We start from the raw sequence: 27,420 nt of genomic DNA on the forward strand, positions 1-27,420 counted from the left end.
AGCCACTTTTCACCACAAAGTTGTTGCACCTTTAGCTGATTCCTCATTGAGTGAGAATTTTGTCCATGTAAACATAGCGATTGTTAACATTTAATGTGCGCTCAGATTCAGCTCTTCAGAAATCAGTCTATTCATAGAATGTGTTGGTTGCAATTATGTAAACACTCAACCTTTCACTCAAGTGAGACAGAGCAGAGGGACGAGGTGGAGAATAAAAGGAACAGAAGACAAGTGATGTTAAAATGAACATTTATAATGACTCTTTGTTGCCGTCGCAAAAATAATCTTTAAAAAACAATTCAATTATTAACACTGAAATGCTGACTTCACTGGTAGTCCACGAGTCATAAAACACAACTCACTGAATTTCTTTTACAAACACAGTACTACAGTTACATTAAATAGTCATTACCGTTAAATCTATTAATGAATAATGTTCAAATAAACTAATAATAAAAACAATGACACTTTTAAAATCCTCTCATTCCCTCACCAAAGTAGCTGTTGTCTTTTTATCAACAGTGTATCATTTAGAAAATATACTGCTTCTGAGATGTTTCTCTGACAAAAGCAGAAAACAGACTGGCAGCATAACAATAATGGTACATGAGCTCAAACGTTGTACAATTAGGGTGATGTTTTTCAAGGGGAGTGGAAATGGGACGTAACCATTCCAGTGATCTAACATTTAGTTATGCAGGCTGGCAGCCTTTTGGCTCAGTATGGAATTATTTGGCACTCTTGCTGACAAATATTTGCCATAAAAAGCTTTCACACTTTTTCTAAAATGGCACAAGAAGGCAATTTTCCTTTCTGAACATATTCAGAGGACTTTTTCATTTTAAAAGACATATAAATGCTGTCCTAGAAAGCCCTTTAGGTAGTTAACACTGTGGACTTTCACAGATTCTCCTCGCTCATCACAAATGAAAGACAGAACTGTTATCATTAATATCAAAGAGAAATCCACCCAATCAACAAAACATCACTTTGCTTAGGTTGGAATAATTGATTTTATGCTGTCAGTCCATTTTTTTCTGAGATGGAAAGAACAGAGGTTAAGCAACATAAAACCGAACCCCGAAAGAAAATTTTACAATGACATGAAAATGTTTGCAAGGTACTGGCATGCTTTCTTCAGTTTACACTTAAGCAAGCGTTCAACCCTGCAGAATTGTCCAGATAACCAGGAAACAAAAGAACAGTCTGGCAGAGTTTGACAGTAAAAGTGGTGTAAAATATCCAACACATATATGAGTTCTTGGGGATGGAGAAGGTCAACAAAGTTCATGGGAGGTTCAGAGGGTCAAAGACAAAAATGGCCTCATGTCTGGTTGGCAAAGAATCCTGTATTTTCTCAGACGAAAGGGCTCAGAAATACCTTAATCCATTTAAAGGGTGGACACAGTAGCAAGTGCTCGGTGTAATGGAACACAAATCGTGATATTGTGTAGGCTGAGAGAGTGAGACTCAGGTAGAAGAGGTTTTAAGAGAGGAGCGAGCAGCCTTAGCCAGTTTGTAGAGTTTAAAACCAGTCCTAGCCTTCTTGTGAAAGGGCTCCGTGGGGGTGGATGAACGTCCAGAATACATTTGGAGTGAAAATCAAAACAAACATGACAACTTTTGGAATGATACTGCACTTCGTTTGGCGTTTCGATGTGAAGCACTAAATGCAACGACAGGGGTGTGCAACACAAAATAATGAGACAGAAACATCGCTCCTATAACTAGACCTTAACCATTCAACGGTTTCCTCTGTGATTTTCATGTTGAGGTGGCAGAGGCAATCATCAATTTGCTGGTGCCGATTATGTCTCTCAGATCTGACTGTTGTATCAGCCAGATGGTGAGCTTGCATCCTTCAGTCCCTTCAGTCCAGTGCTTGGATCCCAATTTGCTGGAGAAATGAAAACCACTTTAAATTTGGATTTTAAAAGCAAAAGAGGATGCAAAAGGACAAAGATGTACAGATCTGTCCTAATTTCACATATTGGTTCAAAACAGAGCACGCAGTGATTGACACAGACCTCTGCTGAGGGGAATGTGAAGGAGAAGCCTTCGAGTGAGGAAACAGGTGCTACTTTTCTATTTTGTCTGAGACTCCAGCCCTTTCCATCATTCATGAGACCCAACAGGATCAGAAAATAAATAAATAAAAGTCACATTGGAGCAACAGCAAAAATGGCAATAAAATAAACTCAAACTGTTGAAAGCCAACATGGTTTGCTTCATTTCACACCCAAAATGACCCACTGATCAGTAAAGTGCATTTATGCAACACCAAACAAACACGATAATGTTGACAGCGAATCGGAAGTTGTGTTAAAACATATCTGGTTCATGACTATGGCCGTGTGAGGCCTACCTGACTATAGGTGAAATCTGTTATTGACATAGATATTAACTCTACATGTATTTGACATTCCTGCCCTGAATTTACATTAAAGACCGATAAACATTCGACAGAACTTAAAAAAAAAATAAGTAAATGGGTACATTCATAGATTAGATCTGGGCTTTCAAGCTGTGACATAAAAAATCTAAAACCATTATGAGACAGGTTATATGAGGTTTAACCTGTTTGAAAAGAAATGCATGCCTGATATCCTAAAAACACAAGGAGCCAATGCACTGGATAACATTTTCACGTTTGCTTGTTTCACATTTTTAATACTCCTCACTGTACCTATAAATCTAAATATCTTCTCTGATGATGCTAAGAGAAATGAACTTGATTGATGAGAAATTTGATCTCAGATGTGTGTTTGTGTCTGTGTCTTTTTTTTTTGTTTGTTTTCGGGCCAACATGACAATAATGAGCTCCCTCCCAACTCACAACATAAAAAACAACTTTTTTTAACATGAGGCGAGTAAACTTAAGTGCTTTACATTTGACTGCATGCAGCGTTATGTCTTTGAATGTTGCGAGACACCTCGCAAGTTTTTGTAATTTTTTTCCTCCATAATTTACTTTGATACCATGCAATAGAAGACGTGCAAAAAGATAACACCTAACTCCACAAACACATTTTTGATTGTTAATGGCTATGTTATGAATGCTTATAACATGTTATGCTTAGTCCATGCTGGCCTATAGAGACATTTGTGAGAAAACAGCAGTACTTAAGCCACAGGTCAAACAAACACACAAGGGATGCATGGAGTGTAAAACAACATGGATCCATAAAAATCACAATCTTTAACTCTTACTCTATGTACCTATGGGATAAAACAATGCACAAAAAGTTCTTTGTCCTTTGTTTTCTTAAGTAATGTATTTGATTATCTTTTCTTAACTTAAAAGACAGTGTTTGATTGGCACTTGATCAGCACTTCTAAACAAGTTATTGATATCTAACATTTGATCGCACATCTACAATTTCAGAAGCTGCGGAGGTCTAGTTTGGCACAGGTTGTACTATGGAGTCTATTATTACTTTTACTATCTTACCAATACTGTATAGTATTCTATACACCTCGTTTTATGCTCCAGCCTTTTAGAGCATGTTTCTAATCAACAGACCAGACATCTTTTCAACTAAAATATTTTGTATAGTTTACTTATCAAATAGCAGCATTTTCATAACTTACAAAAAGTACATGTAAACCTATTCATTCAAAATCTTAGTAATTTCAAAGGTTCATACAACAGACATAAAACACAAAACAGGACAACATGCTACTATATTGCTTCCAATATTCTTTACATTTTCTTACTGTCAAACTAAATCATCAATGACAGAAATATGGACACCACCAGTCGATGATGAGTCATCATAATGCACAAACAAATCGCGAAGCTAATCTTAATCAGGCTTAGTTGGCACTCTCATCATCCACACAAATATAACATAGTTTCACATTGTATCGACAACGCTGGACTGCATTTGGACTACAAACTAGAATAGCTACAATAAAGTACATATAGATCATATGACATGACATATTGTATTCCACAGAAATGAATTCTAGTCATTTTCAGATAACAGGATATGCATAAAGGATGTCATTGTTTCGGCTTGAGGTCACAAACAATTTCCCACCTTACTCTCGCTATCTTATGCATTCTGTCCTTACTATGCTGTTTGGAGGCTGAAACTTGAGCTCAGCCAGTGTATGAATATTTATTCAACCAAGATTTGCCTTCTTTTGGAAAAACTACATCACTTTTTCTTCCCTTAAAAGGCCATAGATCGCTTTCTAAACCTGTCTTAATCCTACTTGTTCTTCTTATAGAGGGAATCTGATACTTTGAGCTAACTTTGCTGGTTGGTCTTGGTGGGTGTCACAGTTTTGGAGGCAGGTGTTTTCTGTGCATTTTAGCCTTGTGAACTCTACGGCCTGGGAAAATATTTTCATACCCTTATGACCTATAGTGCATAACTCCCACCACCAGCACATCCAACACACCGCCCATGAGAAGACAAGACAGGAGGAAGGAGAAAGAGGGGGAGAGCACAGTGTAGGAAGAAGCACAGACAGAGATTAGGACACAGGAGGAAAATCAGAATGGTGAGAAACAGCAACATGCAGGGGAATAAAATGTTGAGAGAAAGAGGAAAGTTAATGAGGGGCAAAGAGAAATAGCATTTGGCACTATGTATTGAACAGAGAGCTTTGACGGAAAGCTCCCTGCAGTCAAGCAGTCCAGTTGCATTGATAAAACATCCCCTTGTTTTGTGCTTGTATCTTATTATATGCTAAAATATTGGGCAGTAAAAGGTCATCTTATGCTATGATTTTACTGGTGGCCGGATTGTAGTTATGGATGACTGCGAAGCCTTCCAGACACGCAGTGAAAGGAAAGTTTTCAGATAGGAAAAAAGGCTCACTGTTGCAATTGCCACGCATAATGTTCAGACACAACGAGTTGCTTGAAACACTTTCAAATCCATTTACTTTCAAACATGAATTATGAAAATGAAAAGGCTATTCATCAAATTTTCCAAAAAATGGGAGTGGTTCTGATTTTCTTGGACACTACTCAGCACCAACCCTCACAGCCGTGTATTCAGGAAGCTGATCATAGAGCTTGGGTTGATGGGGACAATTAAAAGATGTCTTTAGAGCAGGGGGAAGTGGACATAGCAGGACTGGAGAATACAGTGCAGGAAAATGTGGTGAGAATAATTTGTAGTTTGCTGATCAGAAAATGTCTGCTAATTTAAGTGCAGTGCATTGGTAAACAGAAACATCACAAGACGCTGGAGTATAAATGCTCTTGTGGCGATATCCCTCCTGTCAGTATTGGTAGGTCTTGTGTATGTGACATAGATGTGCACATTGAAATATACTCACATCCCAAGCAGGGACAGACACGCTTTACATTGTGTTCTTAATGTCTCACAGTGCAGTCTTCAGAGACCCAGTGTACTCAGGATGAACACTATGGATAGCAGCACAGAAGGAAGCCAAGGTAATCTTCAAGTGCTTAGAAATGCTCTAGACAATTAGCCTGCCTGCATTAGACAAACAACTGCCCATAAAAGACAATGATGCCAAAACATTTTATGTTTTATTATGTGCTCCACCCGAGGTTATTGAGCTTTAACGTGTTTTGGGAGCGATAACAGGCTGCCTGGTAGAACTGCAGAATGTTTTTATTTAACTTTTTATTTTTTGTCTTGATGCAAATTGGGAAGGACGGCTCACAGAAAAAGTGAGTCCAAGCCTTCTTGTCAAGTGTCATTCTACTTCCCTTTCATTAGTGTATGTCTCTTGACTATTTGGTACCCTTAATGTAAAGGCAATAGTTTCTTTGTTCACAGATATTGGTTCATACAGCTTTTCTTATCAAAATGCTTTTGTAGTGCTTTGTTCCCTTTGCGAACTGAACTGGTTAGACACTGCTTCAAAGTAGTCTGAGCTTTAACGTTATACTTGGGAGATACAAAATATCTGACTAAGGCAAAAATGATATCAGGTAATATCTATTCGAGGATGGCCAATTTTTTGTTTCAAAAAAAAAAAAAAAGAAAGGCCTGCATTGGGAGCAAGAATGGACTTGAAATATTAAGACTGGATTGCTTTGTCATCACAAAATGCTGAAATCAATCATTTGTCATTAGGTGAGAGAGGCTGGGTTAGATCCAATGGGCTACTAATGGCTGGACGCCACATCAGCTATTTTAAATCAAGTATTAGTCGCCAGAGAGATTTTGATTTCATGGTAAAGGAGATATAAACCTAATCCTATAGCACCAAGAAAGGGTTAAACAAGAACATATTTCTGTGTGTTTGGAGCTGTGACTGAATATGCAAATATGTTTCAGTGTTTGTGCGTTTGTGGGAGCATCATCTATGTGTGTTTATGTAAAATATATTTATACATTCCTGTGTGTCTCCTCTATCCTCTCACATTGATTATTTAACCCCTGAACTGTACTTGCAGACAGCAACAGTGAAGTTCAGACTGGGTTTGAGTTATACATTTCTTTCACTGCAACACAATATTTGATCCCTGTAAATAAAAAATAGCATTAGGCTAATATTGTTTTTACATTCAGATCAACCTGCATTCACAGGTTTAAATAATCTATTTGTGTTTGAATGAGACCATGTCAATAAATAAAGGATGAAAATATAAAATACCCAAATTTAGAAACTTCAATTATGATATGAGCCAGAATTCAACATATGTCAACAAAGATGTGATTTTTTCTTTTTTTTTTTTTTAAAGAAATTATACTCAGATTGCTTCCCCATAAACTGAGATGACCTCAGGTGCTTGTCATGAAACCTCCCCCTGTTAACAATGCCTTCTGCATCGTATACAAAGAGCAAGGTTTGTAAAACAGCTCTATTAGCTGGCTGGAACTTCGTCTGACATGCTCAGCTCACCGGGAGCTGAGGTTTGCAACTGAAATTAAAACCAACAAAACCAAACACAAAAAAGGAAAATAAAACAGCTATGAGGTTTTGGAGGAGGGTGAAACCCTGCGGCCTCACCCTTAAATCTGCAGCTTGGCAGTGGACCAGTTCAGCTTACTCTGATCACCATCGTCAAAAGGACTCGACACAAACTTTTAAAAAACATCAGGACATCAGTCCTAAAAACACATTCACATTTCACACACACTTATCTTGGTTGTCTCCCCCACCTCCTCCTTTGTGATTCTCTCATTTGATACTGAAATATTGAACAGATATTTGGACGTTTCTTTTTTTCTATTCATCGTGACTCTCAATTCCCTTCTAACTCTGTCTTCATCCTTTCCTTCCTTGCTCTTCTTTTTCCTTTTAGCCCACCTTTTGTGGGTTGGTAGCACGCACGCCCTGCTCGTAAGTGATCCGCTGGCTGATCAGATACTGCGCTGCTTGCGTAGCGGCCGGCGACCCTGTTATGGTAACTTTACGGTTCCGAGTACCAGGAATGAACTCTCCCTTTTTGGAGATCTGGATGCGGGCTCCTGTTAGCTCCTGGTACTCTACCAGCGTTTTCCCTCCTTTTCCCAAAATGGCTCCCACCAGATTCTCGGGCACAGCTATCTCAACCACGTCCTTGGCCCCATCTGCCAGCTTCTCTGTTGCCAATAGGGAGGAGGCCATCAGTGGAGATGAAGCATTTAGGTAACCGTTGGAAGCCCCGGTAGCAGCTGCTAGAGACCCCAGGGAGAACCCACCGAGGCCGGTAGCGGGGTGGCCAGCACTGCTGGAGGCATCGCTTGCGTAGGAGGCCAGCAGGTTAGCCGCTGCAGCAGCAGCTGGGTTAGCACTAGCTGCTACTGCAGCAAGGACCCCAGAAGCCGCTGCAGGGTTGAGGCCCAGGCCCAGCGTGTTAGTGTTGTAGCCGTAACTGGCCAATGTGTTGAGGGCTGAGGTGATGGCCAGCAGATCATTGCCGGAGAAGCTGGACATGGCGGCAGGGAAGGCGCCCATTCCTGTCAATCCGGCCTGACCCAGAAGGCTGGATGCAGTGGCAGCTGCTGCAGCTGCATTGGGCAGCACCTCGGCCGTGTTAGCGTAGGGGGAGCCGGTGGGGTTGGAGTTGGCCACTGGGCCCGAGACGTTGGAATAGCTGATGTTGAGGCAGCTGCTGCTCTGGGGGTCCTCTTGGATTTTCTGCACTATGATTTCCACAGCCTTACGGTTCTGCTCTGGCTCCCCACTGATGGTTACCACTCGCTCCTGCAGGTTGATGCCCTCTGGCTTCTGAGAGAGCTGCACCCAAGCCCCTGACTGCTCCATCACTGCTTTCACTGTTGCTCCACCCTTGCCAATGATCAGCCCAGCTGTGCTATTGGGCACGATCAATTTGGCCTGTCGAGAAATAGAAAGATTGTGGTAGCAATAAAAGGTAACATGGTAAAAGGTAACATGAGAAAGATTTAAAAGCATAAATGGTCAACAGAAAGATGGATATCTCTCTCTGAGTCAGAGTACTATACCAGCCCCTGCTTTACTCAGCGATTTGTTAATCCCAGGGGTTTAGGCTGCAGCTGCCACACGGCTCTGTCTAGCTATGAAAGACTGTCGGTAAAAATAACCACATCCCCTCACATTTTCCTGACCCTACCAGACTATGGGTCATGGCTCAGAGAACAAGTAAGACTGGCAACTAATAAACAAAGTGTCCTGGAAATGAACTGTTCCCACCACGTAGGACCACACACCCCAGTGACGCCACTGAATACACAAAGTCTCACCTGTTTGACTCGGTCAGGGTTGACCGTGGTCTGTGGCTGCAGTATGCTGACTGGCTCTGGTTTCTGGGCGCTCTGGGGCATCTCGCGGACTTTCTCCGCAATGAAATTGTGGACACCATTGAGGGCTTCGACCGTACCCTGTATCAGACAGACTCGCTCTGTTGTTCCTTTGATGAGAGAGGAAGAAGAGGACAAACACAAGAGATGGGTTACTCTAATGTGCTCTGAGTGGGTACTTGGCAAGCAGATTTGAGGGATTTGCTGGGGGCTGGGCTAAAATCTACATTTATATTAAGATGCCTTGGCAATGAAGAACGTTCCTTGACATTTCACAAAGAGACCCAATTACCAAGCTATTCCTCGCTTCCTCCATTTACACAATCAACAGAGAAACAGCTGAAAGACTGAACCGTGCTTGGTTAGCGAGCCACAGGGGGGGAGAAGGATTCCTCTTCAATGATGTAACACTTTCAGTGCTGTAATACTGAGCCTGTCCTTGCCTTGCAGCTCTAATAGACTAAACACACATTTATTCTTCCCCTAGGCTTCTTTCTACGCCCACATTGATGAACCAACCGGCATTCCGTTGCCATGGTAAAGGGGCCAAGCCGTGGAAACAGGTGATGCAACAGCGAGTCCTTTATACTTGCTTGCAAGATTTTTAAAACACTCACCCTTTTGTATGAACCTTCCTGCCTTGCACTCTTGCAACATTTGACTATTCTTTGGTCAAATCTGAAATGTCTCTTGATATTCTTTGTTGGCCTGACATATGGCTTAAATCTCAGCATTAAACAAGACTAAAAGGCACCATTTTCCCATTGATTGGGTAAAATTTTAAATGGAAAGACCAGCTGAGGAGGTGATCTCGTGTCTAAACATTTCTTCTACTTCATCGCTAGCATTTCCATCTTTAATTCAGTTCTCAGATTTCAAGACTGGGGACACAAACATCTGCATCTGTCCTCTAGCCCTTTACCAGCACTCAGGAAATGCTAAAATGAATTGAGTGAAAATTAGTTTGAAATCAGATCTGATTGGCTCTGTGCCATAGATATGTTGAATAATGGATTTAGACAGTCAATAGGTCAGTTTACACATATCAGGAAAAGCAATAGAAAACCCTAACTAGGCAAAATGAAGGGAAGGGGCACCTACACTGCGTTTGACCTTATTGGCTTAGTTTCCTTGTTAAGTTCCTGATAATAGACATTCAGTACTACATTGTGCATAAAGAGCATCAAATAAAACCGTTTCTGCACATTTACATTTTCAGCTGTCACATTATTTTATACTAGAAGAGACTAAAATAAATCCAAATCGCACTGAAAAACAAGCAGACGATAAATGAAATCTCTTTGGACAGAAGCACATTTGCCGTGTCTTGGTGCTGTGCTCCACAAGCCTGTCATTCGTCAAGTGGCAGTGTGACAGCCTGTGAATACAACCACTTAACCTATTGTAGATTTTGATGTCAGCACCTGCATTTTTTGCAGAACATTACCAACATTTACAAAAAAAATATTAGACACAATTCATCCTATAAACACATGCATAAAGCTTTTGAGATAGGGTCTGTGTGTAAATTAATCAGATACAATAACAAGTGAGTATTATTTCCTATTATGGCTAATCACTGTTATTTCCCACTGTGTCTAATTATGGTATGTATGCTGGACAAGTTAGTCAAAGGATATTAATTCAGAAATTGCTCTTGCATATGCAGCCAAGACCCAAATAACACAGACAATATATACAATACTTAATTATACTGCAGTATATATAAAAAAAGCAGTGACTTTCATTAATGCACGTGATCTGATTTATTATAATTTTCTTAGACTGAGCAACCTCTTTTCTTGCCCTACACAGACGCAAAAACATATAAACTAGGCCAACTTGAGTGACGTAACCCATCCTTAGAAAACATACTGGCCTCAGTAGTCTTCCACATTGCTTTATCTTCACTTTTCCAACATGGATTGCTGAGTAAGGAGTTCCCTCTGCTTTGCACAGTAATATCCAGTTAAACATCCTCGTTAGCAGCTACAAGAATTTCAAAGACTGATAAAAAGTGTTTCTTCAAGGTCACTAGGATAGTTTATTCTAAAGGAGACACCATGTGTTACTTCAACATTTGTCGCTGATGAGACACCATAAAGAGGATATAAAACTATCTGAATGTTTCTCCACTCTTTCCACTTCCTGAACTGCTTGCGTCAGCTTTTGCCTTGCGTCTCTGTTTGAGGGTTGACGAATTTCATAATAAAAGCTGTGCGCTTTGAGTCACAGTAAGAGTGAGCTTGTCTTTTTCTTGGCAGCAGGGGAGCGAATTGTGTCAGTGCCCCAGAGAGCACACATCTCAGCCTTCAGCTTTCCCCACAAGACCAATGACTCCCAGGTCTTCTATCTTGATCCCGAAGTAAGAAAACTTCAACACTTCTCTCCAGTTGACAGAGCCTCCCTGTGATGAGGATCTGTCTCTGCTTTAGCTTGTCCAAATCCTTTGTCTGACTTATTTAGACTGTTAGCATGCCACACTTTAAGTATCACCCATAATTACTGTCATCACATCAGCAGATTTTCTAAGTAATTATTCGCACTACAAACTGAGTTGAAACATTTTTGTTAGAAATCTCAGTTCTGATAATATTCATCCTGTCATGTTGTTGCCATATGGTTTGCTTGTGGAACATGTAAACGCTGATTTTAATTAACTGTGGGAATTGTTTGTAGAGAATCAAAAGAAATCTGTTGGAAAACTTTTACATCAGAACACAACTTCCCACCAATCCGCGTGGTCATTGTGAAAGAAAAGCGACAGAAAACAAACCAAACTTATCATAGTATTTTCCTTGAATTTAGCACAGAGAAACAAGACCTTCACTTACAGGCTGTTTTGCTTTATGTGCCTGGTTCTAGCAGGCTTGAAGACAAATAGTGCTTTTTACTAGTAAACTGTAACTGTAGGCACAAATAGGATTCTGTTAAATATAGCAGTAGTGGAGGATCTAATGTCTGTGTTGCAATAAAATACACCTGGAATTTTACTGTTAAACAGTAAGGATATAAAAGTTTTTGATCAAAGACAGTTAAGTTGAACATAATCTTTCGTCAAGCACTATAATTTACAGGCTTTTGTAAGATAAGCTTGGCGAGATCCTATATTTTTATCATTATCAACAAATTTCTTGAAAAGACTTTCTGACTGTGCCTTATGTTGGTGGCCCCTACATCTTATAAACAGATTATATATATAGTTAGACTTGTGTTTAAGAGTTCACTAGCACCCATAAAACAGCTTGATGCTATGGTCTTTCAGCAAATGTCACCAAAATGAGTGAAAATGGTTTATTAATTCAAATTAGCTGCCCTCACAGGACTTAAAGCCACACTGTATGTGAGATTAAGTAAAAAAGAACCAAACTTTTGTTAAACAAATATTAAACCACTACAAAAGAGTGTTAAATTAGGTTGATAAGTATTAAAAATACATTTCAGAAAAGTTGATCAAATACATCAAACAAATCAAAGGATAGAGAGCTTTGAAAGTTGTGATAAGAAGCAGACACAACTAAAACTAAATGTAAAATGAAAAACAGCACATCATAAGACACTGTTAACTGATCGCATGTGTCAATAACTTGGTATGCAGTGAGTGAGGCAGTGCAATATTTTCTGTAAGTTCAGCTCCATGTCAATCCAGTGACAAATGATAACATCTGCAGACTAAAACTGCTCAATTTGTGACTGTAATGTTCTGTCTGTTATAAAAGTAAATGGAGAAGCTACACAATACGAATACAAATTGTAGCGGGTGGGAATGGCTCCAGGGACATTTTGTGACACAAATCCCAACTACTTTACTCTGTGATTGGAATGTAATCTATGCTACAGTTATTGATCCTCACCGGTGCGTGTCTTGTCTAATTTTCTGTTGTTACAAAATGGCTGCGTAGAACATTCATTTTTGTTTATCTCACTAAAAAGTGTAGAGTCAACATGAGAGATAGCGCATACCTGGCTGCAGCTCTAGTACACAACATGGATTTGCAACACAGCTTGCAGTAATTAAAAGTCAATCAGGCATTTGGTTTTCTTTTTTGCAAAGAACAAGCAAATGGGTTTAAATTAGAACACTGTGCTAACAATTATCAACTAACATCAGCAAAAGAGCACTGCAAAAAAAAGTCTTGTAACATAGCGCCACAGAATAATGATTCAAGTGCACAAAGTTGAAAAGGTCAGGCACAAGCAGGTTGCAGGAGGTCAGGAGTAGGCTCAAAGCTAAATGCTAAATGAAGGAGCTGTTGCATAAGTGAATGAAATCACTGTATTATGGAATTGCTTTCAGTCTCTGGGATTTTGGTCAATAGAAGTGGCTGACACAGCTGCTAATGGTAGCTAGTAAGTAGCAGAAGTAGTAGAAGTCTACTTCTAGTCATGTGCTAACACAATGTAGCATTAGAACACAGGAGTGATGGTTGCTAGAAATGGGCCTCTGTGCCCCTATGTAGATATTCCATAAAAATCAGCCGTTTCCAGCTAGAATAGTCATTTACCACATTAACAATGTCTAGTTTGCATTTCTGAATAATTTAATGTTATCTTCATTGTAAAAAACTGCTTTTCTTTCCAAAATAAGGACACAAATGACCCCAAACTTTTGAATAGTAATATATATATATACACACACACACACACACACACACACACACACACACACACACACACACACATATATACTACTGTATATATGTGTGTGTGTGTGTATATATATATATACACACACACACACACACACACACAGACACACACACATATATACAGTAGTATATATATGTGTGTATATATATATATATATATATATATATATATATATATATATATATATATATATATATATATATATATATATATACACACACACATATATACTACTGTATATATGTGTGTGTGTCTGTGTGTGTGTGTGTGTGTGGGAAGACTATAGGCCGCTATATCAGCTGCATTTTTTACTGCCTAAAATATGTATCAGCATCAATATTGGTCAGCTCCTAGTATGGGTCAAGCTCCAACAATACTACAGTAGCTATATTTCAACTTGAAAGGGTCCTCATTAGAGCCACAAAGAACAGTTCAAACTCAAGAATTCCAGCTTGCAGTGCAGGTTTTGTGCTAAACAATTTTCCAAGCTCAAGTAGAAATATCTGTGACAACACTATTTTCACAGGTAGTATTAAACACAATACGTAAACTGTCTTCTGTGTGTAAAACTGGGGGAGTGTGCCTTTAATCAACTGACCTTTACCAGTCCCCCCAAAAAATGTAGCAGTTGCTCACTTGTGTAATACAATGACACATCCAATATTGTTCTTGCAGATCTGGTCAGGAGAGACTCCTGTTCTCTAACACAACACATCAGCTCCATAAAGCAGAACAGTAGAGACAGAATACTGCATTTGAACAACTGCTTCTGATCAAAGTTGGTCTGTTGTTTACTAGAGACACAGACATCAGACTTGGGAAGTAAGTCTGTGCCCTAAACAGAAGTGAAACTGTCCAAAAAGCAATGCTAGTGTACAATGCATATGGAGATTCAGTTGGGAAACAACAAAGTTTATGTAGGTTCTCTGTGCACTCCTTTCTAAAGAAAATATTTCACCTTATACACGACGGAAAAGTGGTGTTTTCCAGCATGAGTTCACTATTGTGATTTATATTGTATGATCTGATAATGGAAAACATACGCCTCGTGTTTCTATGACATCACAACAACCTCATCTGTTTCGTGCTGTACAAAGTAACTCAATCCATGTACTTGGCTGGAGGCCAGCTGCTCAGAGGGTTTGAAGTTTTGTTTCTAAGTTTGTGTTCAAATCGTGAACTCCCACAACTCTCTTTGCAGCTGCTTAAATATGCGGATGTGAGTAAGTAGGTGTAAGTAGGCGTGTGTATGTGCTGAATGCACAGTACAAGTGGGCGAATACGTAGCGTACTGCATGTATGGGGGCTGCAGTAGTTCAGCCTTGCAACAGTTAGATGGGGTCAAACCAGATAATAAAAACAGGAAAACTTAGTGCCCATGTGTTTAGAAGCCAGCACGCAAACTAAATTTTAAGAGAAGTATGATGTCATCGAATCTGGCCGAACTTTCCCTTCTACCAGGAACCAAAGCTGAGTGAAACAGTGAGTGGGGAGGAGGAAAGAGGAAACTTGGCGTGTGTGGGAGCAGCTTGAGTACAGCTGGGAGAGGGGTCATGTCCACAGAGAGAGATTGAAGCGGGCTATTTCTGGGCCTGCCCCCCTGTCCCCTCGCTCACATACAATCATGCATCATCCACACCCTTCACTATCTCCCCTCATCCATCTCAGTCTGCCACAGCAGGGCCCGGTTGTACAGTTTCCCATCAAGACCTTTAAATTCATGGTTTCATGTCTTCCACTAATGGATGGGTGATGTAAGGAGGGTGGAAGTCTCAGACTGAGCCACCTCACACAGGATTGCAGAAGAAAATGGCTGCATTGGTTGTTGTCCCTTGATTTCTCTAGTGTGCAATTGTGCTGTCGTGAGTGTGCTCAGTCTGCTGCAGGATGAGAGATAAGGGCGTGAACTGTGTGTAAAGGCGTTAGCATGCTATATTAGCCCAAATCGCAGCTGATTCAACACTAAAGGAAAGCAAAACAGATGTAGCTGAAGTTTGACTCGCAGAATTGCTCGCCGCTAACATTCGGGACAAGCTTTTTTACAAACTTCATCGGGTTGCCCACACTTAATACAGCAAGATGTAGCCTCCGCTGACCCCTCAGAAAGCGGCACTCTCAGCTATTGTGCAGCGTACAGTAGCAGTCGTTTCATTTTACTTGTGTGGGCCAGAACAACCACCCAATCAAATCCTTGCCAGCACTCTCTCCCTGAACTCTTCTTCTCACTCATCACGATAATGAGTAGGGGGATGGGCAGAGCAGGTGGTGGCCTATGAACACATCCACGATCCAAAGTGAGAAATAAGAACACATATCACTCCTTTTATTTGTTCCAATGCCAGTGAACTAGCCATAATTCATTCCCTCAAACATAGCTGGCCACCCGTGTGGACAATCTTGAGCCGTGCCCTCTGAACATGTGTCCTTTCATAATGCAGTTTAATGAAACATGGTGGGAAAAAAACACAGGCAAAATATTTGCTAGAACATCCTTCTTTTCCTCTCCTTCAGCACTCAGTAAGTCTCTGGCATGTTGCAGTCAGTCCAATATGTCACATCTAACTCCCAAAACAACAGGCCGTCTTCAAAGTGTATGTATTTTACCTATAGGTAGTGAAATATGTTGTCCTTTACAGCTGATACTCCAAAGGTCACAGGACAAACTGACTATTTAAAGTAGTCAATATGGTGGAAAATGCCATTCTGGATGGACTATAATTTGAAAACATCTGGAGTATTTCTTACATTCATAACCTGTGCTATAAATTACAGCTGTATGTTTCTATATAGACATACAGTCACACAAACACACACACACACACACACACACACACACACACACACACACACACACACACACACACACGTGTGTGTGTGTGTATATATATATATACACATATATACACACACACACACACAGACACACACACAGACACAATATATATATGTGTGTGTGTATACTATATATATATATATATATATATATATATATATATATATATATATATATATATATATATATATATATATATATATATATATATATATATATATATATATAGTAAAAAAGGACACTACAACACAGGCATTATTTGTTTGCATCAGTTATCACAAAAAACATCTGGACCTAATAAGCAGCGAGACGCTCAGCACCTGTTATTTTTCAGCAGGTTGAAGCCTCCTCTGAGGCATGAAGGACAAACACCCAGACTCCTCTACGACTCAGCCGTTTTGTATTTGGAGGATAAGATGGTTCAGCTTTGACCTCCATATGATAGGGGTCACTGAGCTGCACGAACATACTCTTCCTGTTGCCAGTTTTGAGTGACATTCTCCGGCACAATCAGTGCTCTGGATGTACGTCCTCTGCAACACAGGATTTGTACTTGATTTTTGGAGAGGGGAATATAATGGCAGCCCTGAACAATTTTTACTAGAAATGTGAGACAGTTGTAATATTGCACTGACTTAAATACTATCACCCTTCAATGAAGGGTGTTAACAAAGGCACTTTACTGAGCGTGAAATCACTAAGCATCCTGGTAGCCTGATGGTTGGGGCATGTGCAACATGCCACCGTCTGCAGATAAACCTCTGGAAAAGGAACCTTTGTTGTATGTCATACTCCTCACACTCTCTGCACACATTTTCTGCTGAATTTTTAAATCCATTATGAAAAGTGAAAATGCCAAGATGTAATCTTACAAATAAATAAATTGAAATTGCTGCAGACTTGTGTGCAGCTTTAACATCTACATGCATGTTTAGTCCCTCAAGGATGTAAAAATAATTAAGTTTAGAGTGTTCGTGATTGCTGTGTGATTAAAACTGACTGCAATTATTTCTGTTGAGCCAAATGAAGAGGAAATATCAAGCGCTGTCTTCCAGCATGGCATCACTCCTTCAGCTGGGTGATGAGGTGGACGACTCCTCTCATGTACAGACGACTCTATGCTCATCAGTTTTAATTACCGAGCGTTCATTCTTACCTGGGTAGAAGTCTTTGGATTTGGACAGCTTAATGGTGGCACCCGTCTCTTTCTGCAGTTGTACGATGGTCTGGCCGCCCTTGCCAATTATAGAGCCGGCTGCATAGCTGGGGATCAGCACCTTCAAGAAGTACTCACCCTCCTCTGGGGAAGAGACACACAAAGTGGGAAAGGGTCACATCTTGTAAAGCAGCTCTGCACGTCATCATACACACCATACTGTTACCCAACACCCAATAACCCCAACAAGCTCACAAAAAGATCACAATGGGATCGGTAGCTTTGACATATATGCGGAAAGGTAATAATAACACAATTGTGTGTCTGTATTCTGCTGGTGAAGGAAAGGTATCTAGAAAAAAATTGCCTTTTGAGTAGGAGTCTTTGTAGCTTTCACTGCATTCACATTTTATCAGAGATTGGTGACATGTTCTGTGTCCTGTCCCAGATTTCTTGTAGAGTAAATGATGACCTCCTTTCCAGTTTGCAGAGGTCTAATTTTAACTGTTTTCAAGGAGTTTTAGCAACCACCTACTAAATACACAGCTAAGCCCAGCGTTAATAATCAGTCCTCACACATGAATGAAAGGAAAGTAGAATTGATAGTTCAGTCTGAATGTAAAAAAAAAAAAAAAAAAAAAAAAAAAAAAAAAAAAAAAGCATCCTGAGAAAGAAAGTGACACTCACAGGACTAAATGCAAACACATGAACTCATTCTCCATGCAGTTCATGAATGCCAATACAGAGTGATCCTTCGTAATTAACAGACGTGTGGAGAACATATGGGAACCAATCCCACAGATTTGTTCATAGGGTATACTGCCAAGATGGGCTAAATCTCCTCCATTTTGGAGGGGGCTTCGGTGGCTTACAGTGGCTTGTAGCAGTCAGTGATTGACAACACGTCAGTTTAATGAATTAACAGCCAAACATGTTTCTCCCTTTCAGCTGGGAAAGTTATTTTTCCTACAATCCTAATCAAGAATCAATCAACATCAAAGCTGGAAAAGTGTCTGTCCAAGAACACCCTGATCACATGGAGTGCATAATCTACTAAAGAGCAATCAACCACATATTGAGCTTGGGACCAAATACTATTAAAGAACCTGCCAATGACAGATCAAAATGATTGTATTTATAGATATGTGGCAACTGGGATTACTCACTCAATTCTAGATATTATATAGATGACGTCATGTTTAACACTTGGTAAAGGCGCATATTTAGTGTACTAAAGCACTGATACAAATACTCTCCCCTGCATGCTGATGTGGATGCAATGACGTCATGTTCGATCCTTTCCAGCTACTTCAAGGGTGACGTCACTGGAGCAGGTACAGATGTAAAAAGGCACTGTCCATCTTAGTATGACAAGATTTGTGATCTATTTTCAAGTGTGTCCTGAGACAGATTATTCATCTCAGCTGTCAGAGCCACAGTCTGTCACCGTGTCACTGCATCCTGGTGGAGGGTATCGAATGTGGGTGCTTTGACCGGTATGGTGGGGAACGGAGGATGGATGGATGGAGGTGGATCGCCCTGCACTGAGACCAACTTGTTGCCTCAGTCATGCACTCATTAGATTCAGACGTGAATGAACATGGCACTGTGACATTAAGGAATTTCACAGCCTACATGTTAGTTCTTCTCCTTATTGCATTAATATGCCCCTCATGTTCCATTCAGACACAGGCTTGTTTTTCGTGCATATCACCCATAACCAATTGTTCTGACAAATATACAGACAATGACATGACTGTTAATGCAATTTCACTTTCGATTAAGATTAATTAGCCCTACTCACGGAGACAATCCAAAATCCCATGATGCATTATTCGTACATTAACATGAACTCACACACACGGACACCATCAAAAGCTAGTAAATATGGCAGGTGTTGTTCACTGTGTCATTTTTTTTGAGAACAAAGAAATAGGAGGTAAATCTTTATGCAGACATCCCATGACTCGTTCTCGTCATCCCTGGCCATTTTCCGATATTTGGACTTTTGTACGATATTTTAGTCAGCTCCCTGCTTTTCTCTCAACGAATAACAATAAAATGACCTTGGTGAAAAAATAACGATCATTCATGACTGACTCAGTCGCCGTAAAGCTTTGAGACCTCACTCCAATCGCAAAATATCAAGATACCGTAGCCGCACAAAGAATTTCATTTGAATGATGCTGATTGCAGGATCCTAACATCCAAAGACCTGTTGTTGACAGACAAGCCCAAACCCACTGCGTAACTTTCTGCTCATCTTCAGCCAGAGTAAACCCAGCAGGGGAGGAAGCCACTAAGATTCCCTCCATCACCCTCACAGCCACGTTTGCTGTCATTAGTCAATAATTAATTCCGTCCTAGTGTCTGAGATCACAGTAACAGGTTTTAATGGCGTCATGTGGTAGAGTAAACATGGCAATCTGTTGCTGCAATCCGCCAGGGAACGGGATCACTGGGGCACATTGGGAAGCGGAGCCAGTGGGGTGTTAGTTCAAACCCCTGCTTCCAATACTGGAAGGATGGCTTGGAGGAGAGACATGGACTCAGAGCCAAATGTGTTTAGTTAAGTCACTCGAGGGGGGTGGGTCAGGAGGAAATGCCTTGTGACCGTCCTCCCTCCTTCTCACTACCCCACCAAGTACCCATTCTGCATTTCAATGGACTAACCTGCTCCTGACAGGCAGCAAGGACGATGGAACAAAAACGAGCAACGATGAACAAATGAGCTTCAGATGTATGAAATTGCATATAGCCTAGCATGATGGATAAATTCAACAAGTCAGACATAAAGAGTTTGAGGCTTACCCATTCTGAGATCTGCTGCTTCTCAAGTCCTCTGTCAGATCGCCATCAATGCCGCGGCACAATCTCTAAAGGGGATCTTAACATTAGCCTAGGCATAGGTGCAATGGTAGTGTTGAGGAATGCGGCCAGTCGACCTTTTTCACCGAGGTCTAATTCATCAGTGGGTGCAGAAAAAGAGATTTCACCGCAGCATCCGAGCCATGCCTGCAGCTGGCCAGAGCCTCAATTGTCTGAGAAAATGCTAATGCAGGCTCTCAGTGTTTTCAGTGAAAGACGGCACGCATTGTTCAAGCCTGCATCGGTTTGAAGGGGGGGGTCTTCCCTGCCGCATCACCCTTTTCACTGCTCTCATCCATATTCATCGAGTGGCCTGTCCGTCTGCAGCAGCACGCAGGACTGACACCTCGCTCGGCCAATGGGCAGCCTCCTCCCTCCAGAACGTCATGTCCCCACCCCCTGATACCGGTCCCAAAAAATTGAATTTTCTCTCCTACTCCGCCTCTTTTGACGCAGCACTATAAAGTATGGCAGTCCATTCACTCACTTTTTTTGTAGAAAGTGACAAAGGTGAAGTGGCTGAGGGAGCGGGTTTCGGCGGTGAATGAGGAAGCATGTGGAGTGACCTTCAACAGTGGCTGAAGAGGTGTATGGATAACATAAGCAGATGATGAAGGAGGTGGAGGAGGAGTGATCTGAGACAGCGTGCCTTACGCCACCCACCCTCCTTTCCTCCTTTCCCCCACCCCCAATCCCTTAGACGGCCATGTTTGAGAGGGCGGAGGGGCTCATCAACCATTGCAAATGGCAGTGCCGCAGAATGGTGGAGGGGGGTGATGAAGCCAATCACTACGCCTATAAATCTTACACCGAGAGGTATCTTAAGTGACTGAATGTGTGTAAAAACTGCAATGTGCATGCGTGTCGGCGTGCAGACACGGGAGGTCCAGCTTCATTTAACAGTGCTTTCCAGGGAACCTACCAAAAAACAGAGCTGTTTTTTTTTTCTTGGCTGCTGATTTTCACCCACAAACCAGACCTGAACATTGTGGCCCATTTGGTGTTGGAGAAAATGCCTTGCAGAAAATTTTAGCAGTCTCATTTACTGAGAGATGCTCTAGTATATAGACACAGCTTCCCTGTAGACTCCACTCCCTCTCACGGTCTATCTATCTCTCCCTTTCTCTCCGCTTTGCTCTGTCTTCATTTCTATCGCTGTCTCTCATTCTCTCTTTCACTGCCACCTGGCAAATTCACAGTCCGCTCACGTCACATCGCTCTGCAAGGGCACCTGTGTCCTTCCCACCAAAAATAAAAAAAAAAAAAAAAACACAGCTCACATTCCTGTGCCAACCTTTCCATTAGCAACATTACGAGATCATACCTAATCCCTCAGCCACACAACCTTTTGGAAGGCACATGCTTGCCAGCAACATGGGCTCAGAGTACGGGTAATTAGAAAGAGAAATGAATGAAAGATGTTCATTTTGAGGAGAGAAGGGCAACGCTGATAAAAGAGGAGTAATTTCCCTCATTCAGTGTCCACAGCACTTAATGCACAACGAGGGGCTCAGCTTTGAAAGAGCACAGGCTTTCTTCTCTTTGTTGTAACTGCCAGTCATGTTAATGATCAGTTCGGTAGGAATAACGTGATCAATATCAGACGTAGTCAAGGGGTTGGTGATTATAGGGACGGCTGAGGATGATCAGACTGTCTACCACTGGTGCCAGAGAGGCTGTGGGTTTGCATTGTTACATGTAATGAACATGCAATGGAAGGCGATGCTGAAACACATTACATAGAGCACAAGGCGACAAGATATTCATGAAACATTTGTTTTCTGTAGGTCATTACAAATGTGCACTTCAGGTGAATATAGACTCATGACTGTGTTGTAGAGCTCAGCCTGCAGGACCGTGGTAAAATTAGCCTCAAAGTATATTAAACTGTTAGTCAGAATCACCCCCAGACTGTCTGACATTTCGCCTGTGTAACTTTCATTTAAAGAACGCCATTGCTTTTGAGATTATGCTAAGCTAAAATGTATCACAGAAACTGCATTTTGCTGTGAATGAATAGAGCGACTCAATCATAAATTTGGAGAGCAATAAAGGGCCTGTAGACAGTCACTGCAGTGCTACAAGTCACTAAATGAATTCTACTTCATTGAGATTTCATGATTAAACAGTGTAATTCACTTCTGTTGCTCTGAGGTGCCTTGAAAAATCAGAAAGTAGCATATTAAAAATCTAAATCAACTGATAAAAACTATTAATTCTTGTTATGTCATGTTAAGTTTATAAAGTTCCTAAACCTTAGCGTTGATTTGAAAATGTTAACACAGCAAAATGCATATCACATACCACACGCATTGTGATTATAATTTGGAATATAAATTGCACGTGTCCACCTTTTTTTCTAAATTGCACAAAATAGCGGCAGCGTGGGGATAAGACAGTAATGATTACAAATGGGACTTTCTCATTGTTCTCCTTGATTAAGTGATCAGGTATTCTTCACAGATAAGATCTTGTTTAGGAAGCCATCTGGAAAACCTTTGCCTCTGAGAAAACAAGGCAGCCTCTTCAGAGTTAAACCGTCATCAGCACCGTATTAATTGTGCCACTCCAGACTCAGAAAGTGTGATGAAGCTGTAATGCAGAGATGCCTTAAAAAACAGCAGTCCGCCTGATAAAACTGTATGAAATAGCATTCTAGAAATGCCAGCAAAAAAGGTCAGAGGTGTCTGTGTGAAGTATGTTTTGCAGTATTTATCAAGATTTTCCAAGTGTAATCTGTAAACAATCAAGCCATTCATATCTTCCTGGTGCTGGACAAGAAGATTGTGTCAAAGTCTGTGTACCACGGCTGAATGGTGAAAACTCTCCTAGAAGCAGAACACCATGTGACTTCTCTGTTGCACAGAGGTTTTAGGGGTGCTAATGGAGGACATATGAGGGGGTGAATCAGTTTTAAAATACTGTCTGGTGGCACAAGGGTTCTTATGTGCCTTGCTGAAATTACATTTCGGAGGTGCAGTGAAGTGCAGCAAAAGCGTGCTCATGCTGTTAGAAATAGGATATAATGCTGCTGTCGCTGAATGGCGGGGTGTCTGGAACACAAAGACAAAGAAATTTCAGTAACATATGGTGAAGAAACTGCCTATTCTCTGTAGGTGTCTAATTAACATTAAGTTCCTAAATAAGTGGTCCCTGTGAGCTGCAGACCGTAACAATCACAAGCTGAAATAAGATGTACAGTAGCTGAATTCAGCCGTCATCCTCACTGTTGCACCCCGACATCTTACTGACGAATAATAAAGCATGAGCACACACACCTCCCTGTTGATTCTTTATTGGCTGCCACCATTTCTCCTCCAAAAGGAAAAGGAAATTCGGATCAATTCATTAAAATGAGACTGCATTGTTTCTGCACTATTCTCACTATTCCCAGATTTAATGTGAAAGGCTAATGTCTGATCTGTTGTTATCTTTTAATTTAAATAAGAGCATTTGCATTATCATGCAGGAAAATCCTCATCTGACAACAGTTGCACCACCCAGCCCTGCTTGTTGAACACGTACGTGTTAGGAATTCAAGTATTTCAATTTTTTGCCATCACAGAAGCAGCCTACAAGCTGGTATGTCAAACAGGCTAACAAAAATACCAAACAGATGCTGAGACTTGGCAGCCTATAAATAAACAGAGTTTGATAGAAATCAAACTACAATTGGTGATGAGAGTGCACCCTAAAGGGCTGAATTTTCACCTGCTGGTGTGCCTACTTAGCTCACCTTTATACTTAAAAGCACACAGTGGGTTAATCTGACAGCTGTAGATTGCATATTTTAGGAAAATGCCACTAAAATGTCAGAGATCTCAAACACTAAATCTGCAAAGACTTGCATCCATCTGATGTGAACCTCAGAGCGCTGTTATTTCTTGTCCATTTCTTGTCGGTGCTCACACATCCATACTGCATCAAAGAGGGAAATCAGTGGGAAACGTGTTTGTAGAGGACCAGGGTTTACAGGGGAGTGTTCCCAAATTATCTGACCCAAGGCCCTAACAAGATGTTTGCCATCACTACTGATTCACAAAGTTGGTGGCACTATAGAGAAGGATAACGGTTAGAGTCTGCATTGACATTGCTGTCATATGTTCTCCTCATCTGTTTCTGCTACTATAATCTGGTAATGATTTAGTCATTATACAGTGCAAAATGCAGATTTGTCCTTGGTCTCTGCACAAGAAAGTACCCGTCTGAGACTGTAACTGTGAGACAATGACAAACAGAGAGTTACATGTACACTTTATAGTAAAATAGTCCCTACACACCAATCCTCACTTCTCCACTGAATGAAAGACTTCACAGCACACCTCCAGATGTGGAGCCCAGAGGTGACTGGGTTCAAATTCAAAGCTGACCTGAGCTGAAGAGGCCGCTCACTCAGTCAGGCTGCCTGCTGTGCCTGCTGGGATCTGCAGTATATGAAGTAACAGCCATAAACACAGTCAGTGTTGCCAAGTGCACAGGTGCTGCATGTTAGGCTGCAGCCAACATGCAGCTTGGATCTGCTGCTCGGCTGTCCCTGTGCGTTTCAGTGCATTTACGTTGAAGCTGTTAGACTTCCACTACACATGCAAAGGCTCGCACAACAAACAGCTTCGACTTCACATGGAGGAGACAAGGTGGATGAGCTGCTTCTTGTTTCTCTCTTACCTCCAATGTTGGTGCGTTTGGTACAGCCGGCCTCCTCAGCCGGAGTTTCCAGCGGCCGTTTGCGGGAGTCCGGGTTATCAGCCTCCATATGGGGCTGCTGCAGGCTGTGGAGGTTTGGATTCGAGTAGATCCCGTTATGGTCCACGGCTGCTCCGCCACCACCACCGGCCATCATCATCTTTCCCCCGAGGAGCTGTAGATAAATTTGCGCTATTCCCCTCTCTGTCACACGCACAGCGCCCTCACCACCACCACATAGCCCGGTAACGCGATATGAACGGCAAGTTTTTTGGGGGTTCGAAACGGTCTCAAAGGGACCAAAATGTCAGACAACACCGGGATCGGGGTCTCCTCTTCCCGCTGCCCTGCTGCTCGTCCGGCGGGTCCCTCACACAGCTAAATATAAAAATCCCATTGAGTGAAATGCGCTCATTTAATGCGCTCCGCGTCGCTCCAACAGCATGTTCCTTATTGTTGACGCGCACAACAACCCCGCGCCTTAAAATAAAGCAGCAGCAGCTCAGTCTGAGGGCAGCTCTGCCATTGAAACAAGTGCAACAGCTTCTCAGCAGGCAGCGCGCTGGAAAATGGCTTTGTGAACTTATCTCCACGCCATCTTTCTCTGAGAAGTCCGCTCAGATGAGTGCAGCTGTTGTTATTGTTGCCTTTGTGGTGCTGGAGGAGAAATATAGTTTGTGGGCTCCACAGAGGACTACAGTGCCACTGACCGGCCAAAAGCAGGGGCCAGCACAGACACGTCCATCTGATGGGAACAACCACTGTACTGCATTCCACTGCACGCACTAATCCTAATTAATCCTTTAAAAAATAAATAAATAAATAAATAAATAAATAAATAAATAAATAAAAAATTAGATGCATAAATTGGTCAAAAATGATCCAGTGAGGTCGTTTTCATGCAATATCTTTGTAATGAAAAGTTTTTATCATTCCAGTTATTCCTAAAAAATCATTTCATTTAATTTTCAAGCTACCTTTTATACTATTAAAGAAATTGGAATATTTGTATTACAATCCAAGCTCTTCATCACTGATAATATCATACAAGAGGTGATGCACTGCACAAACTTGGAGGGACGGAGAGCAGGAAAATAGAAGAAAAAGAGTAGAAAAATGTCAAGAAAATGGATGTTGACATTATTCTATTGCTGTGTTGTGTAATATTCTTCTTTTTCGGTGATCAAAATGCTCAAAACCTGTTATGACGTGAAAAATAAACATATTTCAAACATGAAATCATTCTTGTGTGGACAAAAATGTAGTACAAACAATACTACAAATAATTATTCTTTACCGAAATGACAAAAATGGCATTAAAACACATTGATTCTTATACGGGTCATTTTTGACCCACTTATGGAAGAGTGTAGGTCCAATCACTCATGCATCTAAGGGTTAAGTTGATTTTAATGATTGGTTTTGTATAGTTCATGTAAAAGTTTCCTGCAGTTTGTTTTGTCAATTTTTTGTTTGTTAAGATGAATAACTATTAGTTCTTGTAAAATTATGCTGGAACATCTCATGTAAAATGACGGTCTTATGTTCAGTCTAAAGGTTAAATTTGAAATTAGCCTGCTCATTAAGCCACAAGAGCAAAATACACTACAAATGTTTAGGGTCAACAAAAAAAAAAAAAATTAAAAAAAAAAAAAAAATAAAGCAACAGTTGGCATCAAACTAGTTATCTTTAATTACTTTAATTACTAAACACAAGTCTATAAGTTCATTACTCATAAAGTTGCTACAACTATGTTTTCTACATTATTACTCCGGCTTACTTAGGTGAGCATTTTTGTCAAATGAAGCTTTATCACTCTTATCCACCAGTTTGCTAAACTGAAGGCCAAACTGAACTGTAGACTAACAGTATTGCAGTAGAGCAACATATTCCATCAACTGCATTCACAATTGTAGCCCAAACTGTGTACAGGATTTCATTATTGATCATAGATGAAAATTTGACCAACATTCAAGTTTTAGTGGAATTTATTTGCAAAAGAGATGATACTCACCTTGAAAGGCTCTTTGTATCATAACGGTCTCATCTACAGGAACTCTGTAACACACAGTCTCAACCATCTGAAAATCCATCTGATAATCCAGGCATGTTTAGAAGGTAGGGGAAAGGACTTGAAATCCTGTACCTAAGGTAAAGAAAAAAAATACATCATGAAGATATTACAACTTGAATTTAGTAAATGAACTAACATCCGGTTTGGAGTTTCAACTAGACAGAATATGAAGCTGATCCTAATCCCAGTTGTATTATGTCGATTCAGACCATCAAAATAATGTTTGCAACTTAAAAAGCTTTGTCTAAATCACTAAATTAGAGGTTTTGAAGTCACACTGAACCAGCATGGCTACCCCAGCATCCTGCAGAGACATGACATCCCATCCTCTTTGCATTTAGTTGAACCATCATTTATTTTTCAACAGGACAATGACCCCAAACACACCTCCAGGCTGTGGAAGGACTATTTGACCAAGAAGTAGAGTGATGGAGTGCTGCATCACATGACCTG

The 27,420-nt window shown here is 40.8% G+C and overlaps 1 protein-coding gene across 2 annotated transcripts; it reads right to left on the bottom strand.

Moving 5' to 3' along the window:
- Nucleotides 1-232: 232 nt before the first annotated feature.
- On the bottom strand, nucleotides 233-25,533 carry nova1 (NOVA alternative splicing regulator 1). Of its 2 annotated transcripts, none has more exons than XM_023273365.3 (4): nucleotides 24,875-25,533; nucleotides 17,342-17,485; nucleotides 8,646-8,812; nucleotides 233-8,259 (listed from the first exon to the last, which is right to left on the bottom strand). In XM_023273365.3, exons 1-4 carry the CDS (start codon nucleotides 25,050-25,052, stop codon nucleotides 7,240-7,242), a joined length of 1,509 nt encoding a protein of 502 aa, XP_023129133.1. In that variant the 5' UTR covers nucleotides 25,053-25,533; the 3' UTR covers nucleotides 233-7,239. The 2 variants fall into 2 exon arrangements, with proteins under 2 accessions (XP_023129133.1, XP_023129134.1); XM_023273366.3 differs by lacking the exon at nucleotides 24,875-25,533 and adding an exon at nucleotides 20,153-20,528.
- Between the last annotated feature and the right edge of the window lie 1,887 nt (nucleotides 25,534-27,420).

Source organism: Amphiprion ocellaris, chromosome 14 (genome assembly GCF_022539595.1).
Source record: "Amphiprion ocellaris isolate individual 3 ecotype Okinawa chromosome 14, ASM2253959v1, whole genome shotgun sequence".
Lineage (NCBI taxonomy): Eukaryota > Metazoa > Chordata > Actinopteri > Pomacentridae > Amphiprion > Amphiprion ocellaris.